Here is a 27570-nt window from a genome sequence, read left to right as displayed (position 1 = left end):
TTGTTACAGCCGTACTCTAAAATGTTTAAAAAAAAAAAAATGTTCCTGTCAATCTACACACAATAACAAAAGCAAAAAAAATTACATTTATGTAAGCATTCAGACCTTTCACTCACTACATCGTTGAAGCACCTTTGACAGCGATTACAGTCTGGAGTTTTTTTTAGGTATGACGCTACAAGCTTGGCACACCAGTATTTGGGGAGTTTCTCCCATTCTTCTCTGCAGATCCTCTCAAGCTCAATGAGATTGGATGGAAAGCGTTGCTGCACAGCTATTTTCAGGTCTCCAGAGATGTTAGATCGGGATCAAGTCCAGGCTCTGGCTGGGCCAATCAAGGACATTGAGACTTGTCCCGAAGCCACTCCTGCATTGTCTTGGCTGCGTGCTTAGAGTCGTTGTCCTGTTGGAAGGTCACAGTCTGAGATCCTGAGCGCTCTGGAGAAGGTTTTCATCAAGTATCTCTGTACTTTGCTCCGTTCATCTTTCCCTCGATCTTGACTAGTCTGCAGGCCCTGCCGCTGAAAAATCCCCACATCATGATGCAGCCACCACCATGCTTCACCATAGGGATGGTGCAAGGTTTCCTCCAGACGTGACACTTGGCATTCAGGCCAAAGAGTTCAATCTTGGTTTCATCAGACCAGAGAATCTTGTTTCTCATGGTCTGAGAGTCCTTTAGGTACCTTTTGGCAAACTCCAGGCAGGCTGTCATGTGCCTTTTACTGAGGACTGGCTTCTGTCTGGCCATTCTACCATAAAGGCCTGATTGGTGGAGTGCTGTAGAGATGGTTGTCCTTCAGGAAGGTTCTCCACAGAGGAACTCTGAAGCTCTGTCAGAGTGACCATCAGGTTCTTGCCCAGTTTGGAAAGGCGGCCAGCTCTAGGAAGAGTCTTGGTGGTTCCAAACTTGTTCCATTGAAGAATGATGGAGGGCACTATGTTCTTGGGGACCTTCAATGTTCCTCGACACAATCCTGCCTCGGTGCTCTACGGACAATTCCTTCGACCTAATGGCTTGGTTTTTGCGCTGACATGCACTGTCAACCATGGGACCTTATATAAACAGATGTATACCTTTCCAAATCATGTCCAATCAATTGAATTTATCATAGGTGTACTCCAATCAAGTTGTAGAAACATCAAGGATGATCAATGGAAACAGGATACACCGGAATATAATTGAGTCTCGTAGAAAAGGGTCTGAATGCTTATGTAATTAAAGGTATGCTGTTGTTTTTTTTTTAAAAATATACATTTGCAAACATGTCTAAAAAACACTTTCACTTTGTCATTATAGGGTATCGTGTGTAGATTGATGAGGAAAATTTTTTTTTCAATCAATTTTAGAATAAGGCTGTAATGTAACAAAATATGGGTTTGAATTAGAGGTAGACCGATTATGATTTTTCAACGCCGATACCGATAATTGGAGGACCAAAAAAGCCAATACTAATTAATCGGCCGATTATTATTATGATGATTTTTTTACTAACACACACACACACACAGCTCTGAAGTGACAACGATACTGAAGAGTCTGCTTAGGAGACAAATACTCTCAACTGTTTGAATAGTAAAAATAGAGTTTGAGTTACCTGTGATGAATGCTGAAAACAAAAACTGTCATTTCTATATGCAGGAAATCCTATTTTAATAATGGGCATGGTAAGAATTGACTACCAAAGTGCGAGTCATAATTCCCATGACACCTTCTAGCAAAATCTGAAACGGCTCCTTCATTTATTCTATAGGATATTTTTTGATTAACTTAAAATAAGGTCTGTGTTTGGTTTAGGCTTACACCACCTTGCCAATTTTATAACTGTGTAGATATCCATAGGATATAACTCTGATCAATATAAGCGAAGATACATTTTTTTGTAGAGTGGATTTATGAAAATATGTTGAGAAACGTTACCTAGTGAGATTTACACGGGTATCAAAACGCAGAGGCGGTTTAAGCACAAAACATAGACCTTATTTGAAGTAGATCAAGACATTATCTATGGAAGACATGAACAGTAAAATAACAAAGGAACCCCTTTCAAGTTCAGCCGCAAGTTATTACAGGAATTATGACGCGTCGACTATTTCTCTCTAAACCATATACCTTTGACTATTACGAGCCTGCTGCTGCCTACCACCGCTCAGTCAGACTGCTCTATCAAATCATAGACTTAACTATAATATAATAAACCTTAGGTCATTAATATGGTCAAATCTAGAAACTATCATCTCGAAAACATTCTTTCAGTGACATACGGAACCGTTCAGTATTTTATCTAACGGGTGGCATCCATAAGTCTAAATATTCCTGTTACATCGCACAACCTACAATGTTATTTCATAGTTCCGTAAAATTCTGGCAAATTAGTTCGCAACGAGCCAGATTCTGTATACCCTGATTCTGCGTGCAACGAACGCAAGAGAACTGACACAATTTCACCTGGTTAATATTGCCTGCTAACCTGGATTTCTTTTAGCTAAATATGCAGCTTTAAAAATATCTACTTCTGTGTATTGATTTTAAGAAAGGCATTGATGTTTATGGTTAGGTACAGTCGTGCAACGATTGTGCTTTTTTTCGCAAATGCGCTTTTGTTAAATCATCCCCGTTTGGCGAAGTCGGCTGTCTTTGTTAGGAAGAAATAGTCTTCACAGTTCGCAACAAGCCAGGCGGCTCAAACTGCTGCATATACCCTGACTCTGTTTGCAAGAGAAGTGACACATTTTCCCTAGTTAAAAGAAATTAATGTTAGCAGGCAATATAACTAAATATGCAGGTTTAAAAATATAGACTTGTGTATTGATTTTAAGAAAGACATTGATGTTTATGGTTAGGTACACGTCGGAGCAAAGACAGTCCTTTTTCGCGAATGCGCACCACATCGATTATATGCAAAGCAGGACAGGCTAGATAAACTAGTAATATCATCAACCATGTGTAGTTAACTAGTGTCTATGATTGATTGATTGTTTTTTTATAAGATAAGTTTAATGCTAGCTAGCAACTTACCTTGGCAACGTAAAGCAGGTGGTTAGAGCGTTGGGCTAGTTAACGTAAGGTTGCATCCCCTAGCTGACAAGGTAAAAATCTGTCGTTCTGCCCCTGAACAAGGCAGTTAACCCACCGTTCCTAGGCCGTCATTGAAAATAAGAATGTGTTCTTTAACTGACTTGCCTAGTTAAATAAAGGTTTTTAAAAAATTAAAAAATAAAAAAAATTGGCAAATCGGTGGCCAAAAATACCGATTGTTATGAAAACTTGAAATCAGCCCTAATTAAATCGGCCATTCCGATTAATCGGTCGACCTCTAGTTTGAATACTTTCCGAAAGCACTATGTATATACAGTTGAAGTCGGAAGTTTACATAAACTTAGGTTGGAGTCATTGAATCTCGTTTTTCAACCACTCCACAACATTCTTGTTAACAAACTATAGTTTGAGCAAGTCGGTTAGGACATCTACTTTACGCATGACACAAGTAATTGTTCCAACAATTGTTTACAGACAGATTATTTCACTGTATCACAATTCCAGTGGGTCAGAAGTGTACAAACACTAAGTTGACTGGAAAATTCCCGAAAATGATGTCATGGCTTTAGAAGCTTCTGATAGGCTAATTGACATCATTTGAGTCAATTGGAAGTGTACCTGTGGATGTATTTCAAGGCCTACCTTCAAACTCAGTGGCTCTTTGCTTGACATCATGGGAAAATGAAAAGAAATAAGCCAAGACTGCACAAAAAAAATTGTAGACCTCCACAAATCTGGTTCATCCTTGGGAGCAATTCCCAAATGCCTGAAGGTACCACGTTCATCTGTACAAAAAGTAGTACGCAAGTATAATCACCATGGGACCACGCAGCTGTCATAGCGCTCAGGAAGGAGACATGTTCTGTCTCCTAGAGATAAACGTACTTTGGTGTGAAAAGTGCAAATCAATCTCAGAACAACAGCAAAGGACCTTGTGAAGATGCTGGAGGAAACAGGTACAACAGTATCTATATCTACAGTAAAACGAGTCCTATATCGACATAACCTGAAAGGCCGCTCAGCAAGGAAGAAGCCACTGCTCCAAAACCGCCATTAAAAAAGCCAGACTACGGTTTGCAACTGCACATGGGGACAAAGATTGTACTTTTTGGAGAAATGTCCTCTGATCTGCTGCAACAAAAATATAACTGTTTGGCCATAATGACCATTGTTATGTTTGGAGGAAAAAGGGGGTGGCTTGCAAGCCAAAGAACACCATCCCAACTGTAAAGCACAGGGGTGGCAGCATCATGTTATGGGGGTGCTTTGCTGCAGGAGGGACTGGTGCACTTCACAAAATATATGGCATCTTGAGGCAGGAAAATTATGTGAATATATTGAAGCAACATCTCAAGACATCAGTCAGGAAGTTAAAGCTTGGTCGCAAATGGGTCTTCCAAATGGACAATGACCCCAAGCATACTTCCAAAGTTGTGGCAAAATGGCTTAAGGACAACAAAGTCAAGGTATTGGAGTGGCCATCACAAAGCCCTGGCCTCAATTCTATAGAAAATGTGTGGGCAGAACTGAAAAAGCGTGTGCGAGCAAGGAGAGCTACAAACCTGACTCAGTTACACCAGCTCTGTCAGGAGGAATGGGCCAAAATTCACCCAACTTATTGTGGGAAGCTTGTGGAAGGCTACCCGAAACATTTGACTCAAGATAAACAATTTAAAAGGCAATGCTACCAAATACTAATTGAGTCTATGTAAACTTCTGACCCACTGGGAATGTGATGAAAGAAATAAAAGCTGAAATAAATTATTCTGACATTTCACATTCCCAAAACAGGGAATTTTTACTAGGATTAAAATGTCAGGAATTGTGAAATACTGAGTTTAAATGTATTTGGCTAAGGTGTATGTAAACTTCCGACTTCAACTGTATCAGCGTTTCCGTTAGGAAAATGTGGCGCCAGACATTTGACTTGCAGCATGTTCATTTACTGGACCCATATGCATTGGGTGAGTAACCCGATTAGGGCGTCCACCCACGGTACTCAGAATGTCAGCAAACATATAGATGATGGTAATTCATCTTAAGAGCACATGCAACATCTTACCAAATTCTGATGCGCAGTTTGAAGATGTTACAATAACTTTCCACGTTTACTTTCTCAGCCAACAAGAGATTAATAAACAGCAAAACCACTACCCTATGTCAATCTAGTATCCCCAATAGTAGAAACGTTTACCTATTCTATTAGTCAGCTTGTGGGATGATAGAACTCAAATTCATACAACCAGTATATGAAAAAAAAAGAAGCAATGAGGCTGACGCAGCAGATCAGAAGGTTTAGCTTAAAAATGTTGATAAACTATTTTCTTCACATTATAAGCGCAGCAATGCGCATACGGCAGTTGGCTATGCACAAATGTTTGTTCCATTGTGGAATTTGCTGGAAAACGCTGTTGTCAAAAGCGCACTGCACATGCAAGAGGTTTCACGTGACCTTTAAAAATGTCTATATTTTCATCTATGGAAGATCTAAAGATGCAACAACTAGCATGGGTTACTAACCTGACTAGGATTGTGCCTTTGGCAACTTGACGATGAAAGAAAGTTGAAATCCAATAGAACATGGAAGGAACATGAGAGAAATAGGCTACTTGTTTCAATGACATATGGAAGTCTTTATAAAATAATTGCCTCAACGTTTATAGAAATGGATTTTGGCTATAGGCTACTTTGAAGCAAGGTAAGACATGCCTCACAAAATGAAGTAAAACATTCAGGTTTCACACAATTAAGTATATATTTTCAAAATGCGTACTGCCTCCAGTTCACATTGCAAAGTGTGACGCGCTGAAGCCGTTGCCTAATGCCTATGCACTTGAATGGCAAACACAATTCAATTACCAGTTGAGAAATAAATTGCGGCCATCAAAACTGTTTTTAACATGTGATTGCATTTAGAATTGTGCGCAATGATTGGGCTTAAAAAAGCATGTTTCACTCCAGCAGCAACAGGAGCAGTATCAGCAGCTCTCTCGCTGTCTGACAGATTTTCACTCAAACTAGGCTCTTTCTCTGTATTCTGTACGCCTGTGATAAATAAGAATCATAAACGACCAAACGAAAACACACAAGCACCAATTTAATTATGCAAATAAACCTATAGAACCGAAAAGCATGACCGATCAAATGCATTTACATCAACTAACTGGTATTTCTATCAATTAATAGGCAAAAAAGCATTATATTGCAATGGGCTTTTGTTATTCTCCAGGACAATTGGCCGGCGCCAATTTTATTTATTGGCTTTTTATTCCTTTTTAAAATCATGCAAAAGCCAGCTATTACGGGCTAACGGAAAACCAGAGAGAGAGCGAAAGTATGTCGTATATATCCAACCAGCAATCAATCTCTATGGTCTCTCACCTGACTCTTTCAGTCTCGCTGCCAGTTTTGACCACGGCGAAGGGCTCGGGCCGGCTCCAGTCCCAGAAGTGGAGCTCGTTATTGGTGGCGATGAGGAGGAGCTGGGCAGTGGGGTGGAAGGCTAGCGAGGCAATGGCCACGTTGCTCTCCGTGAACCAGCTCTCACTGCCACCCTGCAGAAACAAACAAGGGGATTTAATACAGAAAGAAACAAGTAGGATACAGCAACAGTGGATACAAGCGCTTGCATGATCTTTATGGGATGCGGATTCCTGTCAAAGGGGTTTATCAACTAGACTACCAATAGCAACACACTGAAGATAGACAAGTTTCCTTATGATGCCTGGAGTTGGACAGTGCCCTGGGGGACACCTCAACATTTACTTCTGGCGAAGACTGTGCTGTGTATGCAAGTCTTACAATCTAACATAGTAAAAGAATATACCTATGCAACTTGGCAAGCGGAGACCTGAAACTTGTGTCCTATTTTATTTTAATAGGGGTCAGTCTGTGTTTAAGAGAAGGCACTACTTACATGCAGGTCCCAGATGCGGACCTCTCCGTCAAGGCACCCGGAGGCCACCAGACCTGGGATGGTAGGGTGAAAGGTCACGCACCAGGGCGTACGGCGGTGGCCTACCAGCGAATGCAAGCACTTTCCAGTCTTCACCTCTGTGATGTAGATGTTGTGATTGACATGAGTGGAAGCCATGAGGGTCCTATCAAATTGGAGATAAGGGGGTAGAGTAAATGTTACAGCTGCTATGCCGCTTAAGGAAGCCCTGCCTCAATGCTCTCATGAATCCATTCGTGCGGCCGGGTCAGTTGAGTTCCTTACCGGTCTGGGCTGAAGGCCAACAGGAACGTCGATCGAGGGCTGTCTGGCAGCTCCACTTTCTGTGTAAGGGCAACAAACATTGCTTAATGCCTTACATGGAGGTAGCGCACACATTATTAAATGCACAAATCATAGTATAATTACATATATTCAAACAGACAGTTTTTTTTACTTATGAAATTGTGATCCATCAACTGCATATTATTAGGGATTTTGAAGAACAACTCCCAAAATAGACTATAGATGATAAAGATAAGCACAGGGCATTGTTTCCATGGTGACGAGTTAAAGGCAATGGTATATTGTCCCAGATCAAAATGCCTACTGCAGCAGGTGGGTAGTGAAAGTAGTGAGAGATTGATAGCCTACTACTATTCCATATCTGTTGAAACCAAAGCAGTTTTGACTAATCCTTTGACTGGGATAGTGTGCTTCTTTCGTTTTTACCTGACTCTGCCATTTCATCCAGCGGACCTTCTCCTCCACCAGCTGTTGCAGGAGGCGCTTGGAGCCAAAGGCCTGTGAGCCGCGCTCCCGGCTGGACAGGATCCGCACAGAGTTCCTCTGATGACGAGGGGCCATGGTGGTTCTCCTCCCGTACGGGGCCACACCTCCACTCTACCACTGGCCTCTCTGGCTGCTCTAGGGACAGTCACTTCTGCTGCCACCACTCGCTCGCCATGCAGAGTCTAGGCTGGGGAGGAGAAAGAGAAAATTGGAAGAGAGGGCCAAGAACAGAAGATAGTAGTTTAGTTGTGGTTGGCATAGTTTTTGCACATGGAAGTAGTTGAAGAGTGTACAATTTGTTTGACAGACTACATTGAGATCATGAGGGTGTGCTGTGTTGGCCTAGACATTACATAAACTGACAGCTAGAAGCAGCACTAGCAGTGAGTGCTATAGAACTACACTGGACAAAAATATAAAATGCAGGACCTGCACAGCCAGCTTCTTCACCTGCGGGATCGTCTGAAACCAGCCACCCGGACAACTGACAACTGATTTTTGTTTGTAATAAAGCCCTTTTATGGGGAAAACTGATTCTGATTGGCTGGGCCTGGCTCCCCAGTGGGTGGGCCTGGCCTGCTCTCCCAGGCCCACCCATGGCTGCACCCTTGCCTAGTCGAGAAATACATAGATTAGGGCCTAATGAACATATTTAAATTGACCGATTTCCTTATACAAACTAAAACTCAATATAATCTTTGAAGTTGTTGCATGTTGTGTTTATATTTTTGTTAAGTATATTCAGGGGATCGGTACTAAAATATCCTGTGTCCTTAAATAAGAACATCCAAGCTTGCAGCTCTTTGGCCAGCCTACATGTGCAGCCAAAGTCAAGATCTCACATCTGGAAGGCTGCCAAAATGTTGCACTCTTAAAATGTTGTCATATTTGTGTCACAAATTGACAAAACGCCACAGGCAATGCAAAACAGCACTGCTTTGCACCCTCTTAACAAGCCTAAAGGCATTTTAAACGAGGGGAAAATTTCTACAACACTAGAGCGGAAGATTTTCCAGTAAACAAAGATGACCAACAAGAGTCATATTAGGAGCACACAATCCTTGGCAGGCAGTGCCACATTATTTTAAACCATGACGGATGGGCCTAATTGCAATTCTAAGTAAGACAGACGTCCAAACCGGATCCAAACACGGATCATCACTGCGGTATGCAATTTTCATCAAGTCGCTTTCCAGAACGCCAATGAATGGTGTTTCATAAGCTATCCCTGTGGCTTGTCTTAGCTCTACATTACAATCTAAGAAGAAACTGAATGCAAGTCTGTGGTGCAGAGTCACAAATAGACTCTGAAAAGCCTGTATGTGGTCAAAAAGTACCCAAATACACAACATCACAAGCATATTATTATGCAACTATGTTATTGCAGCTCCAATGCTGTTATTCTAAGAATGCCAAGTGATAACAACCATGTCATATGCAGAGAACTATTTATTGAATTAGCTGTGTAGTGCTAGGGCAAAAAACAAACGTGCACCCCTTGGGGTCCCCAAGAACAAGTTTGGGATATGTTGATTAGGTTAACACTGAGTGCACAAAGCATTAGGAACACCTGCTCTTTCCATGACAGACTGACCAGGTGAACACCATGATCCCTTATTGATGTCACCTGTTAAATCCACTTTAATCAGTGTAGATGAAGGAGAGGAGACAGGTTAAAGGATTGTGTATGTGTACCATTCAGAGGGTAAATAGACAAGACAAAATATTTAGATGCCTTTGAACGGGGTATGGTAGTATCTGCCAGGCATATCGATTTGTGTGTCAAGAACTGCAACGCTGCTGGATTTTTCATGCTCAACAGTTTCCCGTGTGTAGCAAGAATGGTCCACCACCCAAAGGACATCCAGCCAACTTGACACAACCGTGGGAAGCATTGGAGTCAACATCCCTGTGGAACGCTTTCGACACATTGGGGCATGGACTCTACAACGAATTGCGGCTGTTCTGAGGGCAAAGGTGTTCCTCATGTTTTGTACACTCAGTGCATGCCTATATTCATAGACTGCTGAAATAAATAAAAACAAGTAATACTAGGTGGCTGACAAACAGCTTGAGAGTACCATGTACTGTTACCTAGCTACGATAACTTCAAATAAGAAATAGGATTTTGGCAAACTGATTAATATAGCTAGTTAGCTAAAACCACTGCTGTAACAAGTAAATAACGTTGATAGCTAACAAGAAAATGCGTCTGAAACAGCCACGTCTAACCAGCTAGCTAGTTAACGTTAGCAAATTGGCAAGCTAGTTAACCAGCTAACGTGGGCCAAATAAACATTTAGCCAACATTAGCTACTAACGTTACTAGCAAATGTGAGCTATCTAGAAAGCTAAGTAGCTAACGTTAACATTCGGTAAGCAAACAATCAAGAACCAACCAGGAACCCAGCTAATGGTACCGGCAAATGTTTTTTCATAACTATAGTAACGTTAGCTAATTTGTCAGTGTAGCCACCCAACGAAACCCGATAGCTAGCTAGATTATCCCGCTAAACTTGGTAACTAGCCAATTGAAAAAAAACTTGCTATTAACTTGGCTAATGTTAGTTATTTGGAAAATAGCTAAAAATTAGCAATCCTTGCTGCCAGTCCCGGATACTGTATTAGCATACCTAGCGAGCTAACTAGCTACTGTATAGAACAAAGCCGGCGATAGAACGTTAGATATGAGGCATAACAGAAACAAAGTTCTTATATTCTGCAGAATCAGCTAACGACTGAGTCAAGAAGCCATTGCGTACCTTTCTTTCTTGTATTCTTGTTGAAATGTGTCATCATAGGCGTAGCTAACTGTTAGCGTAGCAAGCAAAAATGTACGGCAAGTACTAGCTTGCTACACTTGTCTTAGCCTTGACACATTAATGAATTGACCAATATCAATCTATGATAATTGCGATTGATCACATTCATATCCTCTGATAAATCTATTTCATCATATTTTCCTGGCATAGAGCAAATTCATTGTGCTAGCTATCCGTCTACTGCGTAGCTAGCTTCCCAGAGATGTGTGTCGTGAACAACATTTTTAGCGTGAGCAACAATAGTGGAATCGGCGATTCGCCTTCAATATAAAAGTCCCCCATTGAAACTGATAAAAAGAATAGAGGAATCATGCCACAGTTGGACTAGATTAATCAGAGCTTTCCAGCCCTGTTCATGGGGAGCTACCATCCAGTAGGTTTTCACTCCATCCCTAACTAACCTGATTCAGCTCATCAACCAGCTAACTATAACAATCGGGTGCTCTAGATTAGGGTTGGAGCAAAAACCTACAGGACAATAGCTCTCCAGCAACAGGGTTAGAGAGCCCTGGACTAAATAATGATCTGTTGAATATAAACTATACTTGTCAAAAATATAAACGCAACATGCAACAATTTCAATGATTTTACTGAGTTACAGTTCATATAGGGAAATCAGTCAATTGAAATACATTTAGTAGGCCTTAATCTATGGATTTCACATGACTGGGCATAGGCCCATCCAATTGGGAGCTAGGCCCACCCACTGGAGAGCCAGGCCCAGTCAATCAGAATGAGTTTTTTAAAAGGGCTTTATTACAGTCAGAAATACTCCTCAGTTTCATCAGTTGTCCCGGTGGCTGGTTTCAGACGATCCCGCAGGTGAAAAAGCTGGATGTGGAGATCCTGGGCTGGTGTGGTTACACGTGGTCTGCGGTTGTGAGGCTGGTTGGGCATACTGCCAAATTCTCAAAAATGACATTGGAGGCGGCTTATGGTAGAGAAATTAGCATTCAATTCAATGGCAACAGCTCTGGTGGACGTTCCTGTAGTCAGCATGCCAATTGCACACTCCCTCAAAACATGAGACATCTGTGGCATTGTGTTGTGTGACACAACTGCACATTTGAGTGGTAGTTTGTTGTCCCCAGCACAAGTTGTACCTGTGTAATGATTATGCTGTTTAATCAGCTTCTTAATATGCCACACTTGTCAGGTGGATGGATGATCTTGGCAAAGGAGAAATGCTCACTAAAAGGGATGTAAACACATTTGGGGACACAATTTCAGAGAAATAAGCTTTTTGTGCATATAGGACATTTCTGGGATCTTTTATTTCATCTCATGAAACATGGGACCAACACTTTACATGTTGCATTTATATATTTTTTCAGTATAGAAATCGCACAATGGATGTATTAGACTTCAGAATTGCTTTGGTGGCATAGGCTACTTAGGCCTGGTGCTCTGGTCAGCTGATTGTTCACCCGCACCCGCCCACAATTGCTAATAACCCACCCGTAACTGCCAGACTAGGCCTGTATGTGATAAAGTGACAATCTGAGGCCCACACCTGAACCTAACCCCGCAAATATAGAAATGCGGTGTAGGCCACAGTCAGAGACAGTGGAACAATTTTTTTGACAGGAGGTGCAGGATTTTTTTCCTGCTGCCTGATTTAGATATGTTTCTGCTTTATAATTTCCAACATTTTGGTAGGCTATTTGTTAGTCAACTTGTCCTTAATTAGATACATGCAGCTTCTCTTCCGTCATTAGGTCTATATGTTGCCCTAGAACAGTGGTTCCCAAACTTTTTATAGTCCCGTACCCCTTCAAACACTCAACCTCCAGCTGCGTACCCTCTCTAGCACCAGGGTCAGCGCACTCTCAAATGTTTTTTTTTTGCCATCATTGTAAGCCTGCCACACACACACTATACAATACATTTATTAAACATAAGAATGAGTGTGAGTTTTTGTCACTACCTGGCTCGTGGGAAGTGACAAGGAGCACTTATAGGACCAGGGCACAAATAATAATCAATCATTTTGTTCTTTATTTAACCATCTTACATATAAAACCTTATTTATTCATCAAAAATTGCAAATAACTCACCATAGGTTAATGAGAATGGTGTGCTTGAAAGGATGCACATAACTCTGCAATGCTGAGGTACGTAGTTGCAAAGGGCATTCGTGTCTTAGCGTGATTTGCCAAGGCAGGATACTCTGAACGCAGCCCAATCCACAAATCTGGCAAGGCAGGATACTCTGAACGCAGCCCAATCCACAAATCTGGCAAGGCAGGATACTCTGAACGCAGCCCAATCCACAAATCTGGCAGTGGCTTCTGATTAAATTACATTTTCACAGAACCACTTGTCGCAATTTTGTTGAGGCTCTGTTGTTCAGATATCGGTAAGTGGACTGGAGGCAGGGCATGAAAGGGATAACGAATCCAGTTGTTTGTGTCATCCGTTTCGGGAAAGTACCTGTGTAATTGCGCACCCAACTCACTCATGTGCTTCGCTATATCACATTTGACATTGTCCGTAAGCTTGAGTTTATTTGCACACAAAAAATCATACAATGATGGAAAGACCTGTGTGCTGTCCTTGTTAATGCAGACAGAAAAGAGCTCCAACCTCTTAATCATAGCCTCAATATAGTTGTGGAGAGTACCTGTAATCCTAGATTCAGGCGAGAAAAAACATCACCCAGATAGGGCTGTCGTGTGAGAAACTCGTCATCATGCTAGCGGTCAGATAAGTGAAAATTATGGTCAGTAAAGAAAACTTTAAGCTCGCCTCTCAATTTAAAAAAAACTTGTCAATACTTTGCCCCTTGTTAACCAGTGAACTTCTGTATGTTGTAAAAGCATTACATGGTCGCTGCCCATATCACTGCATAGTGCTGAAAATACACAAAAGTTCAGGGGCCTTGCTTTAAAAAAAGTTTACAATTTTCACTATAGTGTCCAAAAATTATTTCAAGCTGTCAGGCATTCCCTTGGCAGCAAGAGCCTCTCAGTGGATGCTGCAGTGTGTGTACCCAAGCGGCATCGGGAGAAACTACTTGCATGCACCTTACCACTCCACTATGTCTCCCTCTCATGGCTTTTGCGCCATCAGTACAGATACCAACATGAGCAGCAGCTACGTTTGGCTACATACAGACCATTAGTGGAATTCCTGCGAGAGAGTAACGGTTAATGTGATTGGATGTTCATTATTTGACTAGGCTACCTGTATTTGACATTGTGTTGTTATTTCGCTGAACACTAGATGGTTTAATTTTATTTTTGGCAGTGAAACGAGGCTACTCAGGAGAGAAAAAAAACTCACCCAAATGTATAGCCCCGTCAAATTAACTAAGTATTGGATTCTGTTGAATTTATATAACTTTCCAATCTTTTTTAGCATGTTCTAGTCCAGTGCTTCTCAATTATTTTCTGTTACGCCCCCCCTAGGAAGAAGTAAACATTTCGCGCCCCCCCAACTCTCCGCCGCGACTGTAAATAGTATCATTTGTCTATAAAATTGTTATAAGTACACCTCTGCATAACATTGTATCCTTATTAACATTAAAGAAAAAGAAAAAAGAAAGAAATATAGATCAACTTACAACAAAGAATAACTTTATTAACATTGTTTTTTTTAGTTTGTAACAGAAAAGACTTCAAGTGCATCAATTTGCCTGAAATGTAAAAAAAATTAAACCCTTATTTAAACTGTAAACATTTTTTGACCATTTGATACTGAAAAATAAAATAAAATATAATCAATAAATAATAATAAATTCAAATTGATCAGCAACATTAACTCAGGAGCACAATATATGAAACATTTTGACCTATAAAACAAAAATGAATAAAACAATTTGTGCTGATTTTTTTTAAATCAAAATGAGGAAGTCAGGATTAATGGCTACAATGAGCACGTTTTGCAGAGCACAGCTTTTCGAAGCGGGGTTTGAAGCATGATACTGCAACTCTCAGCTCCTGCTCAATGTTTAGCTGGGACCTGTACTTGGTCTTCAGTGCAGCAACAGCAGAGAAGCCAGTCTCACAAAGATAAGATGTTGCAAAAGGAAGAAGAATGCCCATGGCCCTCTGCCCTAAGAGTGGATACTGCCTCTCTACACTCAGCCAGAATTCACTCAGTGTCTGTGATGTGAACCTCAGTCTGAATGTGGAGTCAGACGTCATATCAATGAACTGGTCCTCCTCTGCAGAGCTGAAACCAGTTGGAGCTGGTGCATTGAAAGGATCTCTCACCCAGTCATATTGGGAACTGTTTTCAGGGAAGTACTTTTTAAAGAATCCCATCAGTGATGAAATATGCTCCTTAATATATGGAATCACTGAGGTGGCATCATAGTCAGTAGTGTCAAGAAATTCATGCAGGTTCTCGAATGAATCAGTATTTCCTTCATCAAGTCGCCTGCCCCACATTGCAAGCTTTCGAGTGAAAGAGCTGATTTTGTCTGTGACCTGAGGGAGGTGTTTATCTTTCCCTTGAAGCTGTAGATTTAGTTCATTTAGCTTTCCAAATATGTCACTCAGGTAGGCCAGTTTTGCCAGGAAGTTCTCATCACAAAGTTTTTCTGTGATGTCATACTTGTGCTCCTGCTCCACTAACATTCTTATCTGCTCTCTGAGCTCAAAAACTCGGGACAAGACTTTTCCTCGTGACAGCCACCTTGCTTCACTGTGAAACAGCACAGCTTGATGTTCAGCTCCCATCTCCTCACAGATAGCAGAGAAGACTTGTTTTTAGTGGTCTGGTCTTTATAAAATTGACTACACCTACAATGTCAGTCATAACCTTACTTAATTCAGAGGAAAGGTGCCTTGATGCCAGTGCTTCTCTGTGTATAACACAGTGTGTCCACTCAGCATTAGGTGAGGCCTTCTTGATGAGTGCCCAAAGTCCTTTTCTCATCCCTGCCATGGTCTGTGCACCATCACTGCAAACACCAATGCAGTTCTCCCACTTTAGCCCATTCTCAGTCAGGAAGCAGTCCAGCATTTTGAATAGCTCTTCAGCTGTGGCTCTGTCTCTGACATATTTACAAAAAAGTAGATCCTCACACAGGGACTTTGTCATGTCAAAACGTACATAAGCGATAAACAAACAGTCTTTGTTGCTGTCAGTTGCTTCATCGAACTGTAAGGCAAAACGTTTGTCTTTGAGTTTATCTACCAGCTGTTCTTTAATATCGTTAGCAATGTCATTTATACGTCTGGCGACAGTGTCATTGGACAGAGGGATAGTTTTTATTTTTGCAGCACTTGCGTCATCCAGCTTGACAGAGACCATGTCTAATGCTGCAGGCAGTATCAGCTCCTCTGCTATGGAGTGGGGTTTTTTGCACTGAGCAATTTGGTACGCCACCTTATATGATGCTAACAGTGCTCGCTGGTTTACTGAAGTAGCATTCACAAAGCGGGACGATTGTTGACAATATTCGGCACGTTTTCGATGAAAAAACTCAAGCGGCTTATCAGCGTGATTGGGGTGTAATGTCTTTAAGTGACGCCTTAATTTATTTGGCTTCATGCTGTCCGCTGCCAACATTTTTAGACACAGTAAACATACCGGTCTTTCCTCGTCTCCCACCGTAGTCACAGTGAAGCCAAGCGCTACATTCGCTTCGTCATATTTCCTCGTCTTAGCTTTCGGGAGACTTACGTTTGTCTCATTATCTCCGTCTCTCTCCGCCTTTCTTTTCATCCCTGTTAAATATTTTTCCATGTTGTCTCTTAAGGGTTTGTTATCTGCACTTCATATCTCCTGCTCTGTGCTGTGTGATCTTGTTCGATTAAAAAAAAAACTACTACGGGGCAAAAAAAAGCGTGTTCCCCGGGGTCACGCGCCCCCCCTGGCATCGCTCCGAGCCCCCCCAGGGGGGCGCGCCCCACTATTTGAGAAGGACTGTTCTAGTCCAATTGTGGCACGATTGCACTATTTTTATCCGTTTGCATCACGGACTTGTAATTTGAAGCTGAACCGCCGATTTCACTAATGTTGCTCACTCTGATGTTGTTCAAGACACACTGGTGCGTTCCAGAAAAGGAAAATGTATGAGGAAAATGATGTAGAAAAAGGCAGTTACAGTAAAGCCCTAACCGAGGAACAGTAACCTAACGTAGTAGGTGCCGTAAAAGAAACGCCTGAAACTAGATTCCCTACATACTTGACAAGAAGGAAAAAAGCTGTCAGGGGAGGTTCTCTTCTGCACTGTTCAAACAACCCAGTAAATGTGGAGGAGTTAAATCGCCTTGTTAATTAAAGTCCAAAAGCAGAAGTCGTGTCACAGGCTCTCTTAACATTTCTCCTGAAAACCTTTACACCCGGTTGTTGGGGACTCGACGCGTCTCCGTACTCGGCAGCAAAAAAAAGGGGGTCATGGCTAGAAAAGATCCAGCTTTTGTAAAATTAACATCAAATTTGACTTTTCTTAGCAGGTTAGGAGAATTTACGCAGCAGGTTAGGGTAATTAAGCTAAGGTTAGGAAAATAGTTATGAATAGGGTTAGCTAAAATCTTTTAAAAATAACGTTAATTTGACAAAAGCTGGATCCCTTTCAGCCATGACCCAACAAGGGTCAGCCGAAGATATTAACATTTTATATATATCCAATGTCTGCCATGTTTTTGGATAACGTGATGACGTCGTCGCTGCTAGCGCTGCTCCCTGTGCGCACAATTTACATAATAGTCGGAACTCGGAAACTCAGAAATTTCAGACGTGCTGATTCGTTAAACACGGCACGTGTATAACTACAACCAGTTAGCAAGTCGGAAATTTCAGAGTTTCCTAGTTCGACTAGCATAAAACCAGTAGATGGTGATAGCGCTGACGTCATGCACGAATTCCTATGGAAAACTCCAATATAGATCATGAAACTTGTCAAGACCTGACCCTCAGAGCCTACCTTCTATTGACCCTGTTGACTCATCAGTAGGAAAGATGTGTTTCTCTTTTGATCCACTCAACAACAGAGCGATACGAACCTTGTTTCAGCAGGATGTTGTATCTATACCTTATGTCATGTCTTATTGGAATGGATTTATTGATAATATCTGTTGGAAAAAAGTTTGGATGTTGCCACACACATACCTACTTGTTAACAAAATTAAAGAAGTTTCCTTTAAAATTATTCATAAATATTATCCTGCCAACCACTATATGAAGAAGTTTAAGGAAAACATCAACTCAAATTGCTCCTTTTGTAATGACCACCCAGAAACAGTGTTGCATCTTTTTTGGCATTGTATTCATGTAAGACAACTGTGGCAAGACATCAGTAGATTTATAATTGAACACATTTATGAAGGTCTTACACTATTGTGGAGAGATGTACTGCTTGGATTCTATGAATAAGCTGAAACATTTTTATGTAATTCATTTCATTATTCTTTTGGCCAAATTTCATATTCACAAATGTAAATTTACAAACAAAAAAACACATTTTCTAACCCTACAAAAAGAAATTGAACTGTATTTTAAGACAATTAAATACTCTACTAACAAAAAAGCTGTTAGAATTATAAGTGTATGTATGTCCCTTAAGGTCCTTGTGTAATGTGATATTGTACCCCCTAGCTCAATTGTCCATTGTATATTATCCATATATACTTGTGTTCCCTCATGTACTTCCTGTATTGATTTGTTGTTAATAAAAAAATCTAAAAAATCTAAAAAAAATCCATATGGAGCATGAAGCTGTAAGTATTTTAATTTGAAGCGCGCCATGCTGATTGGGGCTGAAAGGCACCAAAAAATCGCAAAGGATGATGGTGAAAGTGGCTGTAACTAGCAAAGGATCATGGTCGATGCAGTCATTTTCATCCTACATGAGAGAGTCCCGTGCTTGGTCTCTGTCAGCATGTGGTCCTGTGTGATGACAAATGTAGTAGTCAGAATAGATCACTATTTAATGAAATATCTCGATTTGTAGTGATCTTAAAATAATTCATGTGGGGATCAAACTTGATCATAATAAACACATTTTAGAGCCCAAAACGTCTGTCTAAAAAAAATGTTTGGCAGTTCTGGAGATCCAAATTTACATAGGCTTTTTATGGGAGACCAGGGCTTTTGGCACCAGGAATATAATTTGTATGTGGGTGCGCCGGTGCCACTATTCATTTCAGCATTATTATGACTTGACAGCAGTCAATAATCTGACTTTCTAAATGAAAAGAAACCAAACATTTCTTCACTACATTCTTATTTATATAAATTACACTTGTCAAACAGCTTTTGCTGAGAGGTGTGGGAGAGGTGTGCTCCTTTCTGTCCTATGGGCGCGTTCGAACAGATCACTTTTGTCAAGACATTGACCATCGTTGGTCACCGTTGGTCCTAATCTTTTAAAAGTCTCTCCCATAGACACAAAATGCAATAGCAGCTGGATCTGGTCTACTTAGGAAATTAACTTCCATTGAAACATACAAAAATGAGGGAGTGGAGATGTCTTGCTTTCTCCTCTGTCTTTGACTACATGTCGTCTGTATGAACTTTACAAAAATCATGTGATCAAAGGTCATTCAGTTTTTAATGAAGTCACCTTCAAGTCGCCAAAGTTGCTTTTCACCACAGATTATCCATTATATTGACCACATACTCTAGTGACCGCTCTAACAATGAAAATACATTTCTTAAAAAATGGAAGGCAGTCAGGAAGAGGCAAGATCAGGTTGGACCATTCAAGTCAATGAGAGGGCAGATACGCGTGTATCACCCAGGACCAGGCACTAGGGATGTCCCGTGCCTGGATGTCACGTGTCCTACTCATATCAGTACACTCGTAACTACCTGATCATGACGAAACTTCTATTTGATCAAATAAGCCAAACGCGACACTCATTGACCTCCATACAAGAACTCCTTGCTTGGTGAGTGAAAATATATAAAACGCCACCTGCTGGAGAAGACAGATTTTGGGCCCAGTTATCCCTCTCGCTCTGCTCTGTTTTCACCAACTGCACCATGCAGTTGCTTGGAATGTTTTAATTCATAGGGTAAGAAGACTTTTAAAATCTCAATTGATAAGATGATCCAACTTTCAAATCTAGTCCTTTTTTGGCTAGCCACAGCAGTCAACTAGCTAGCTAGGTGGCTGTTTAGCGTTCTAACACATTCACTAATTTGTTTGTAAACAATTAACAAGCTACCACATGTTCTTGTCAAACTGTCAACAGAGTAGCTAGCAAGCAACAAAATATGCCAAATAATAGTCTAAAAACCACTTGCGGGCAGATTTGAACATTCAGACAAGTCACATGGCCAGGAATCAGATTTGTATCTGACTTCAAATGTCGCTTGAAATATCTGATTCCATGTGCTTTTTGGCTGTATATATGCAAATAGATAGGATTTCAGTTACTTCAAACTGCCAATGTGAACACGGCTTAAGAGTCATGGGTAACTGCATACATCTGAAAGTGGGCATGTCAAAAGAAGTGGGTGTATGGAAAGAGAATCATCTAATTGGGCAGATTTGGAGTCTAAAGCTACAGGGGATAAATTAGAGTGATATCTGAGAACTCTCTCTCTAACCAATTAATTGTACACAAGTTATGTTTTCAGTTTTTTCAGTGTGTGATATGGGGGTATATCAGAACAGAAATTATAAGATGATGTTATAATTCTGTTATTGCATCAAATGGTTGTTTTATGCAACAGAATAAGTGTTTTTTAGAACACTCATCTGTGTGTGTTCTACTGAGGAGGGGCCTCTGGGAGATTAAACACTGACAGAAGATTTACGATGTCTTTTGGGTGATAAAACCTAAAGAGACGGCATTCCATAGCATGAGTTAATGTTTCTGTTCTATAAGGTACCAGGGAGAGATGACTCCAGGGCCAGACCCTGGTCTCTACACAATGAGAACAGTTTTTACAGCAGATACTGTCTGCTGTGAATTATAAGTATCTTTCATACTAATCTTAACCTTGTGACCCATTCCATACATCTGTTTGTCATGTAGCCTGAAGGGGGTGTATCTTGGCTATAAAAGACCTTTGTACTTTTGTCACCTGAGGGTGATTCGTCGACCAGCCATCGTTAATGTAGAGCACTCAATCGATTCACTTTATATGTGTGTGTTGTATTGACCTGCTCCCTTATTAATAAGTGAATAAAGATTTAGTTTAAGTGTAACTCTGACTTGTGTGATAAGTTTCTCTCCTCATTTGATAGTAAAGAAATTAACCACCACAGGTATAGAAAGGTTTATTTAGACATTAATAAAGAAACTTTTAGAAACATGTTAACACTGCCATGTTATTAAGGCTGGTCTCATAGACAAACCTTTTCACTCAGTCCCCCCTTCCAGCATTGGGGAATATCTCGCGCTTACTGTATTTCTATACATTTTGGTGGAGATTTTGTTTTGTTATTTCAAATCTAATTTTCTGAAATTTTACACGTTTTGTTGTGGGGTGCAGAGACAATGTTGCAATTTTAAAGCTCATTTCCTACAATTATACACATTTTCCCATGTCTTATTTGTGTTCATGTGATATTTGAGTGACTCAAACATTACAACAAAATCAATGGGGTAAAGAACCTAGCTAAAAAACGTTAGCTGACATGGGCTAGTTGATCTGACATTTATGACAAGTTATAAATAGCTCTCTAAGGTATGCAATGACTGACATGACAAGAGGAACTGATGATGCACTAACCAATTTCGAAATTCCACCTTGTACATTCTATTATTACAACTTTCAGGAGTAAGTTGAAAGCTGGACTGAGTTCCTAAAAAAAACTATTATTTTGGTCGGTCGGGGTGAGCCACTGACGTGGTCTTCCTGTCTGGGTTGGCGCCCCCCCCTTGGGTTGTGCCGTGGCGGACATCTTTGTGGGCTATACTCGGCCTTGTCTTCGGACGGTAAGTTGGTGGTTGTAGATATCCCTCTAGTGGTGTGGGGGCTGTGCTTTGGCAAAGTGGGTGGGGTTATATCCTGCCTGTTTGGCCCTGTCCGGGGGTATCATCGGATGGGGCCACAGTGTCTTCTGATCCCTCCTGTCTCAGCCTCCAGTATTTATGCTGCAGTAGTTTATGTGTCGGGGGGCTAGGGTCAGTCTGTTACATCTGGAGTATTCTCTTGTCTTATCCGGTGTCCTGTGTGAATGTAAATATGCTCTCTCTAATTCTCTCTTTCTTTCTTTCTTTCTTTCTTTCTTTCTCTCGGAGGACCTGAGCCCTAGGACTACCTGGCATGATGACTCCTTGCTGTCCCCAGTCCACCTGGCCATGCTGCTGCTCCAGTTTCAACTGTTCTGCCTGCGGCTACGGAACCCTGACCTGTTCACCGGACGTGCTTGTTGCACCCTCGACAATTACTATGATTATTATTATTTGACCATGCTGGTCATTTACGAACATTTTAACATCTTGACCATGTTCTGTTATAATATCCACCCGGCACAGCCAGAAGAGGACTGGCCACCCCTCATAGCCTGGTTCCTCTCTAGGTTTCTTCCTAGGTTTTTGGCCTTTCTCAGGAGTTTTTCCTAGGGAGTTTTTCCCAGCCACCGTGCTTCTTTCACATGCATTGCTTGCTGTTTGGGGTTTTAGGCTGGGTTTCTGTACAGCACTTTGAGATTTCAGCTGATGTACGAAGGGCTATATAAATAAATTTGATTTGATTTGATTTGATTTGATGCGCAACCTTATAACGCAAACGTCTAGCAACCCAAAGGTTGCGTGTTTGAATCTCATCATGGACAAATTTAGCGTCTTAGCTAATTAGCAACTTTGCAACTACTTATTACTTTTTAGCTACTTTGCAACTAAGTAGCATATTAGCTAACCCTTCCCCTAACCCTTTAACCTAACCTTAACCCTAACCTTAATCCCTAATCCCTAGCCTAGCTAACGTTAGCCACAACAAATTGGAATTCATAACATAACATATTTATTGCAAATTCTTAATATATTGTACAAATTACCATAGAAATAAACGGAGCATGGCTTTGTGCCCATGGTTGCACCTTTACGTTGCAGAAAACCGCTTGACTGTAGCCAAAACCATTCAAAACTAAAGACCTATTTTACCAGAGCTACCTACACTGAACAAAAATATAAATGCAACATGCAACAATTTAAAAGATTTTACTGAGTTGAAGTTCAATATAAGGAAATCAGTCAATTGAAATAAATAAATTAGGCCCTAGTCTATAGATTTCACATGACTGGTAATACAGATATGCATCTGTTGGTCACAGATACCTTTAAAAAAAGTAGGTTTGTGGATCAGAAAACCAGTCAGTATCTGGTGTGAACACCATTTGCCTCGTGCAGTGCAACATTTCTTTCGCATTTGATCAGGCTGTTGATTGATCAGAGTTGATCAAGCTGTTGATTGTGGCCTGTGGAATATTGTCCCACTCCTCTTCAATGGCTGTGCCAAGTTGCTGGATATTGGTGGGAACTTGGACACGCTGTCGTACATGTCAATCCAGAGCATCCCAAACATGCTCAATGGGTGACATGTCTGGTGAGTATGCAGGCCATGGAAGAACTGGGACATTTTCAGATTCCAGGAATTGTGTACAGATCCTTGTGATGGTGGCAGATGAATGGCACAACAATGGGCCTCGGGATCTCATCACGGTATCTCTGTGCATTCAAATTGCCATCGATAAAATGCAATTGTGTTCATTGTCCGTAGCTTATGCCTGCCCATACCATTACGCCATCGCCACCATGGGGCACTCTGTTCATGTTGATATCAGCAAACCGCTCGCCCACACAACGCCATACACACTGTCTGCCATCTGCCCGGTACAGTTGAAACCGTGAATCATCCGTGAAGAGCACACTTCTCCAGTGTGCCAGTGGCCATCGAAGGTGAGTATTTGCCCTCAGAAGTTGGTTACGATGTCGAACTGCAGTCAGGTCAAGACCCTGGTGAGGATGATGATCATGCAGATGAGCTTCCCTGAGACAGTTTCTGACATTGCAGAAATTATTTGGTTGTGCTAACCCAAAGTTTCATCAGCTGTCCGGGTGGCTGGTCTCAGATGATCCCGCAGGTGATGAAGCCGGATATGGAGGTCGTGGGCTGGCGTGGCTACACTTGGTCTGCGGTTGTGAGGCCGTTTGGACGTACTGCCAAATTCTCTTAAACGACATTGGAGGTGACTTATAGTAGAAAATTAACATCAAATTCTCTGGCAACAGCTCTGGTGGACATTCCTGCAGTTAGCATGTCAATTTCACGCTCCCTCAAAACTTGAGACATCTGTTACATTGTGTTGTGTGACAAAACTACACATTTTAGAGTGGCGCACCTGTGTAATGATCATGCTATTTAATCAGCTTCTTGATATGCCACACCTGTCAGGTGGATGGATTATCTTGGGAAAGGAGAAATGCTCACAAACAGGGATGTAAACAAATTTGTGAACAAGATTTCAGAGAAATAAGCTTTCTGTTTGATTGGAAATTTTTTTTTTTTTCTTCTTCAGTTTATGAAACATGGGACCAACACTTTACATGTTGCGTTTATATTTTTGTTCAGTATACATCTTCTTCTTTCCAGATTCTGGGACGCTCTTAAAGTGGTACACACAAATTAACCATCACGTGCGTGAGAAGCTCTCAAAACTATGAACATATTTCAAATAAACACTAATCTATGAAAAGCGTTTGTCAAAGAAAATACCGTAGATGGTTTGCTGTATGGATCAGATGAATTGTATATCCCATCAACGTTTGCCACAGTTCAAAAAATTTGGAAAACACTGCTATTTAGCCGGACACTTTATTAGGTACACCCATCCAGCCTCCAGAACAGCCTGAATTATTTGGGGCATGGATTATACAAATCGGAAACGTTCCACTGGGATGTTGGTCCATGCTGACGCGATGGCATCACGCAGTTGCTGCAGATTGGACGACGGTACACCACATCCACCAGGCTGGATGGATTCATGCTGCTTACGCCAAATCCTGACTCTGTTATCAGCATGCCACAACAGGAACCGGGATTAGTCGGACCAGGCAATGTTTTTTTAATTCCAGTATTGGTGATCACTTGCCCACTTGTTTTTAGCTGATAGGAGTGGAACCCGGTGTGGTTGTTTGCTGCAATAGCCCATCCATGACAAGGACCGACGAGTTGTGCGTTCTGAGATGCCGTTCTGCACACCACTGTTGTACTGTGTCGTTATTTGCCTGTTTGTGGCCTGTCTGTTAGTTTGCACGATTCTAGCCATTCTCCTTTAACCACTCTCATCAACGAGCTGTTTTCGCCCACAGGACTGCTGCTGACTGGATGTTTTTTGTTTGTTGCAGAATTCTCAGTAAACCCTAGACAGCGATGTGCGTGAAAAGCCAAGGAGGGCGGCTATTTCTGAGATACTGGATCCGGCGCACCTGGCAGTGATGATCATACCACGCTCAAAGTCGCTTAGGTCAATCGTTTTGCCCATTCTAATGTTCAATTCAACAGTAACTGAATCCCTTGATGCCTGTCTGCCTGCTTTATATAGCAAGCCATGGCCACGTGACTCACTGTCTGTAGGAGCGATCCATTTTCCTGAATTGGGTGTTGTAAACTGTCCGGTGAGTTGTATATCCAAATGAATGTGATATTTGAGACTCACTAATTGATTGTTCAACGTACACACATTTTATTCAGTTCGTGAGTGTGTGATATGGGGGTTGGAGGCATGTTTATTTCGATATTATAAAGATTTTTTTCATACAGACAGTGACAACACTGCCATGTTATGAGCCTTGCTGTTGGAAAACATTGCTTCAGTCCTTACCACTCAAACTAGCCCAATCATGTCGGATTTACGACTTCCCAGTTTCCCATGAGCATGTGAAGCCAGCATGAGCCTTGCCATGATGTTGGAAAACCACTACAGTGTCTGACTTTCGGCTGTCGCAGATGCCCCTTCCCCGACTTCACTCACAACTTAATTTTTATAGTGGTCTTAGTAGGGCTTACTGCTCGAACACACATTGGCTGCGTTTAGACAGGCAGTAAACACAGCCTATAAGAACCTCCTTTGGCTAGAGAACACCCCCAGAAGCAAAAGTTCTGTTTAGGCACGCAAGCCCTTTTTATTTATCAAAGGATATGGAGGCAATGTAAAGACTGCTCAAATAACTCATATATGTCTGAAAGACAATTCATTTTCTGCCCTGCATTTCATTAATTGCAGTTAGTTCCCCTAGAACCCCTTACACCATTCAGAGTGCAGGAAATAATTGTATAATTTCAACAAGGCAATAAGGGGAATCACATTGTTCACCAAACTATGCTTTAGACAGGTCTATACAGACAGACTTGTTTTGGATTGGCATTCTGGATAGTTTTATAGACTGTCAGTTACAACAAATAAAACCATTACCAAAAACAATGTTCTTATATAGATCCATATTGACATACTATAAATGTTTCTTGAACATTTAGTCACTCTGTTCATAATATCATATAAACTGCTATGCTATGCATTTATAATAATCATAGTTTAGTTTATTCATGTTGTACAACATTGGCAGCTAAAAGCTGAATTGCAGTGAAACCTAAATAATAAATACAATGTAACTACCAATAATATAACAGAAATGTAAATCTAAGATTAATATTTATAATTTAGCTATCAATAAAACACTATAGAACAGAAATGTAAATCTACACTATTTATATGATGTAAATTACATACAGTGCCTTCAGAAAGTATTCACACCCCTGCACGTCCACATTTGGTTGTGTTACAAAGTGTGATTAAAGTGGATATAATTATTATTTTTGGTCAACAATTTATTCAAAATACTCCAATGTCAAAGTGGAAGAAAAATACTAACATTTGTAAAAAAAAAAAAACATATTTTATTTTTTTAAATCACTAATATTTTTACTAGATAATTATTCAACCCCCTGACTCAATACATGTTAGAATCACCTTTGGCAGAGATTACAGAAGTGAGTCTTTATAGGTAAGCCTCTAAGAGCATTGCACACCTGGATTGTACAATATTTGCACATTATTCTTTTAGAAATTATTCAAGCTCTGTCAAGTTGTTTGTTGATCGTTGCTAGACAGCCATTTTCAAATCTTATCCTAGATTTTCAAGCCAATTTATGTCAAAACTATAACTAGGCCACTCAGGAACATTCAATGTTGTCATGGTAAGCAACTCCAGTGTATATTTGACCTTTTGTTTTAAGTTATTGTCCTGCTGAAAGGTGAATTTGTCTCCCAGTATCTTTTGGAAAGCAGAATGAACCAGGCTTTCCTCTATTATTTCTTTATCCTGAAAAAGTCCCCAGTCCTTAACGATTGCAAGCATACCCATAACATGATGCAGCCACCACTATGCTTGAAAATATGGAGAGTGATACACAGTATTCTGTTGTATTGGATTTGCTCCAAACATAAGACTTTGCATTCAGGACAAAAAGTGAATTACTTTGCCACATTGTTTGCAGTATTACTTTAGTGCCTTGTTGTACAGGCTTCCTTCTTTTTACTCTGTCAATTAGGTTAGTATTGTGGAGTCACTACAATGTTGTTGATCCATCCTCTTCAGTTTTGTTCTATCACAGCCATTAAACTCTAACTGTTTTAAAGTCAACATTAGCCTCATGGTGAAGTCCCTGAGTTAGGAAGGACACTTGTATCTTTGCAGTGACTGGGTGTATTGATACACCATCCAAAGTGTAATTAATAACTTCACCATGCTCAAAGGGATTCTCAATGTCTGCTTTTTATATTTTTACCCATCTACCAATAGGTGCCCTTCTTTGCGAGGCATTGGAAAACCTCCCTTGTCTTTGTGGTTGAATCTGTGTTTGAAATTCACTGCTCGACAGATAATTGTATTTGGGGGGTACAGAGATGAGGTAGTCATTCAAAAATCATGTGAAACACTATTATTGCACACAGAGTGAGTCCATGCAAATTATTATGTGACTTGTTAAGCACGTTTTTACTCCTGAACGTATTTAGGCTTGCCATAACAAAGGGGTTGAATACTTACAGACTCAAGACATTTCAGCTT

General features: G+C 40.8%; 1 protein-coding gene across 1 annotated transcript in view; it reads right to left on the bottom strand.

The window, feature by feature from the left end:
• ambra1b (autophagy/beclin-1 regulator 1b) overlaps positions 1–10862 on the bottom strand; it is a 48091-nt gene extending 37229 nt beyond the window's left edge. The window contains exons 1-5 of the mRNA XM_029758379.1: positions 10529–10862; positions 7707–7953; positions 7260–7318; positions 6957–7140; positions 6422–6594 (exon numbers count right to left, since the gene is read on the bottom strand). Coding sequence (XP_029614239.1) covers positions 6422–6594; positions 6957–7140; positions 7260–7318; positions 7707–7841 — 551 coding nt within the window. The 5' untranslated portion in view covers positions 7842–7953; positions 10529–10862. The remainder of the gene's footprint in view (positions 1–6421; positions 6595–6956; positions 7141–7259; positions 7319–7706; positions 7954–10528) is intronic.
• Positions 10863–27570: the final 16708 nt, after the last annotated feature.

The sequence above is a fragment of the Salmo trutta genome, chromosome 7, assembly GCF_901001165.1.
Source record: "Salmo trutta chromosome 7, fSalTru1.1, whole genome shotgun sequence".
Classification (NCBI taxonomy): Eukaryota; Metazoa; Chordata; class Actinopteri; order Salmoniformes; family Salmonidae; genus Salmo; species Salmo trutta.
Note: the sequence above shows the minus strand (reverse complement) of the source record. Positions and strands in the feature narration are given on the sequence as shown.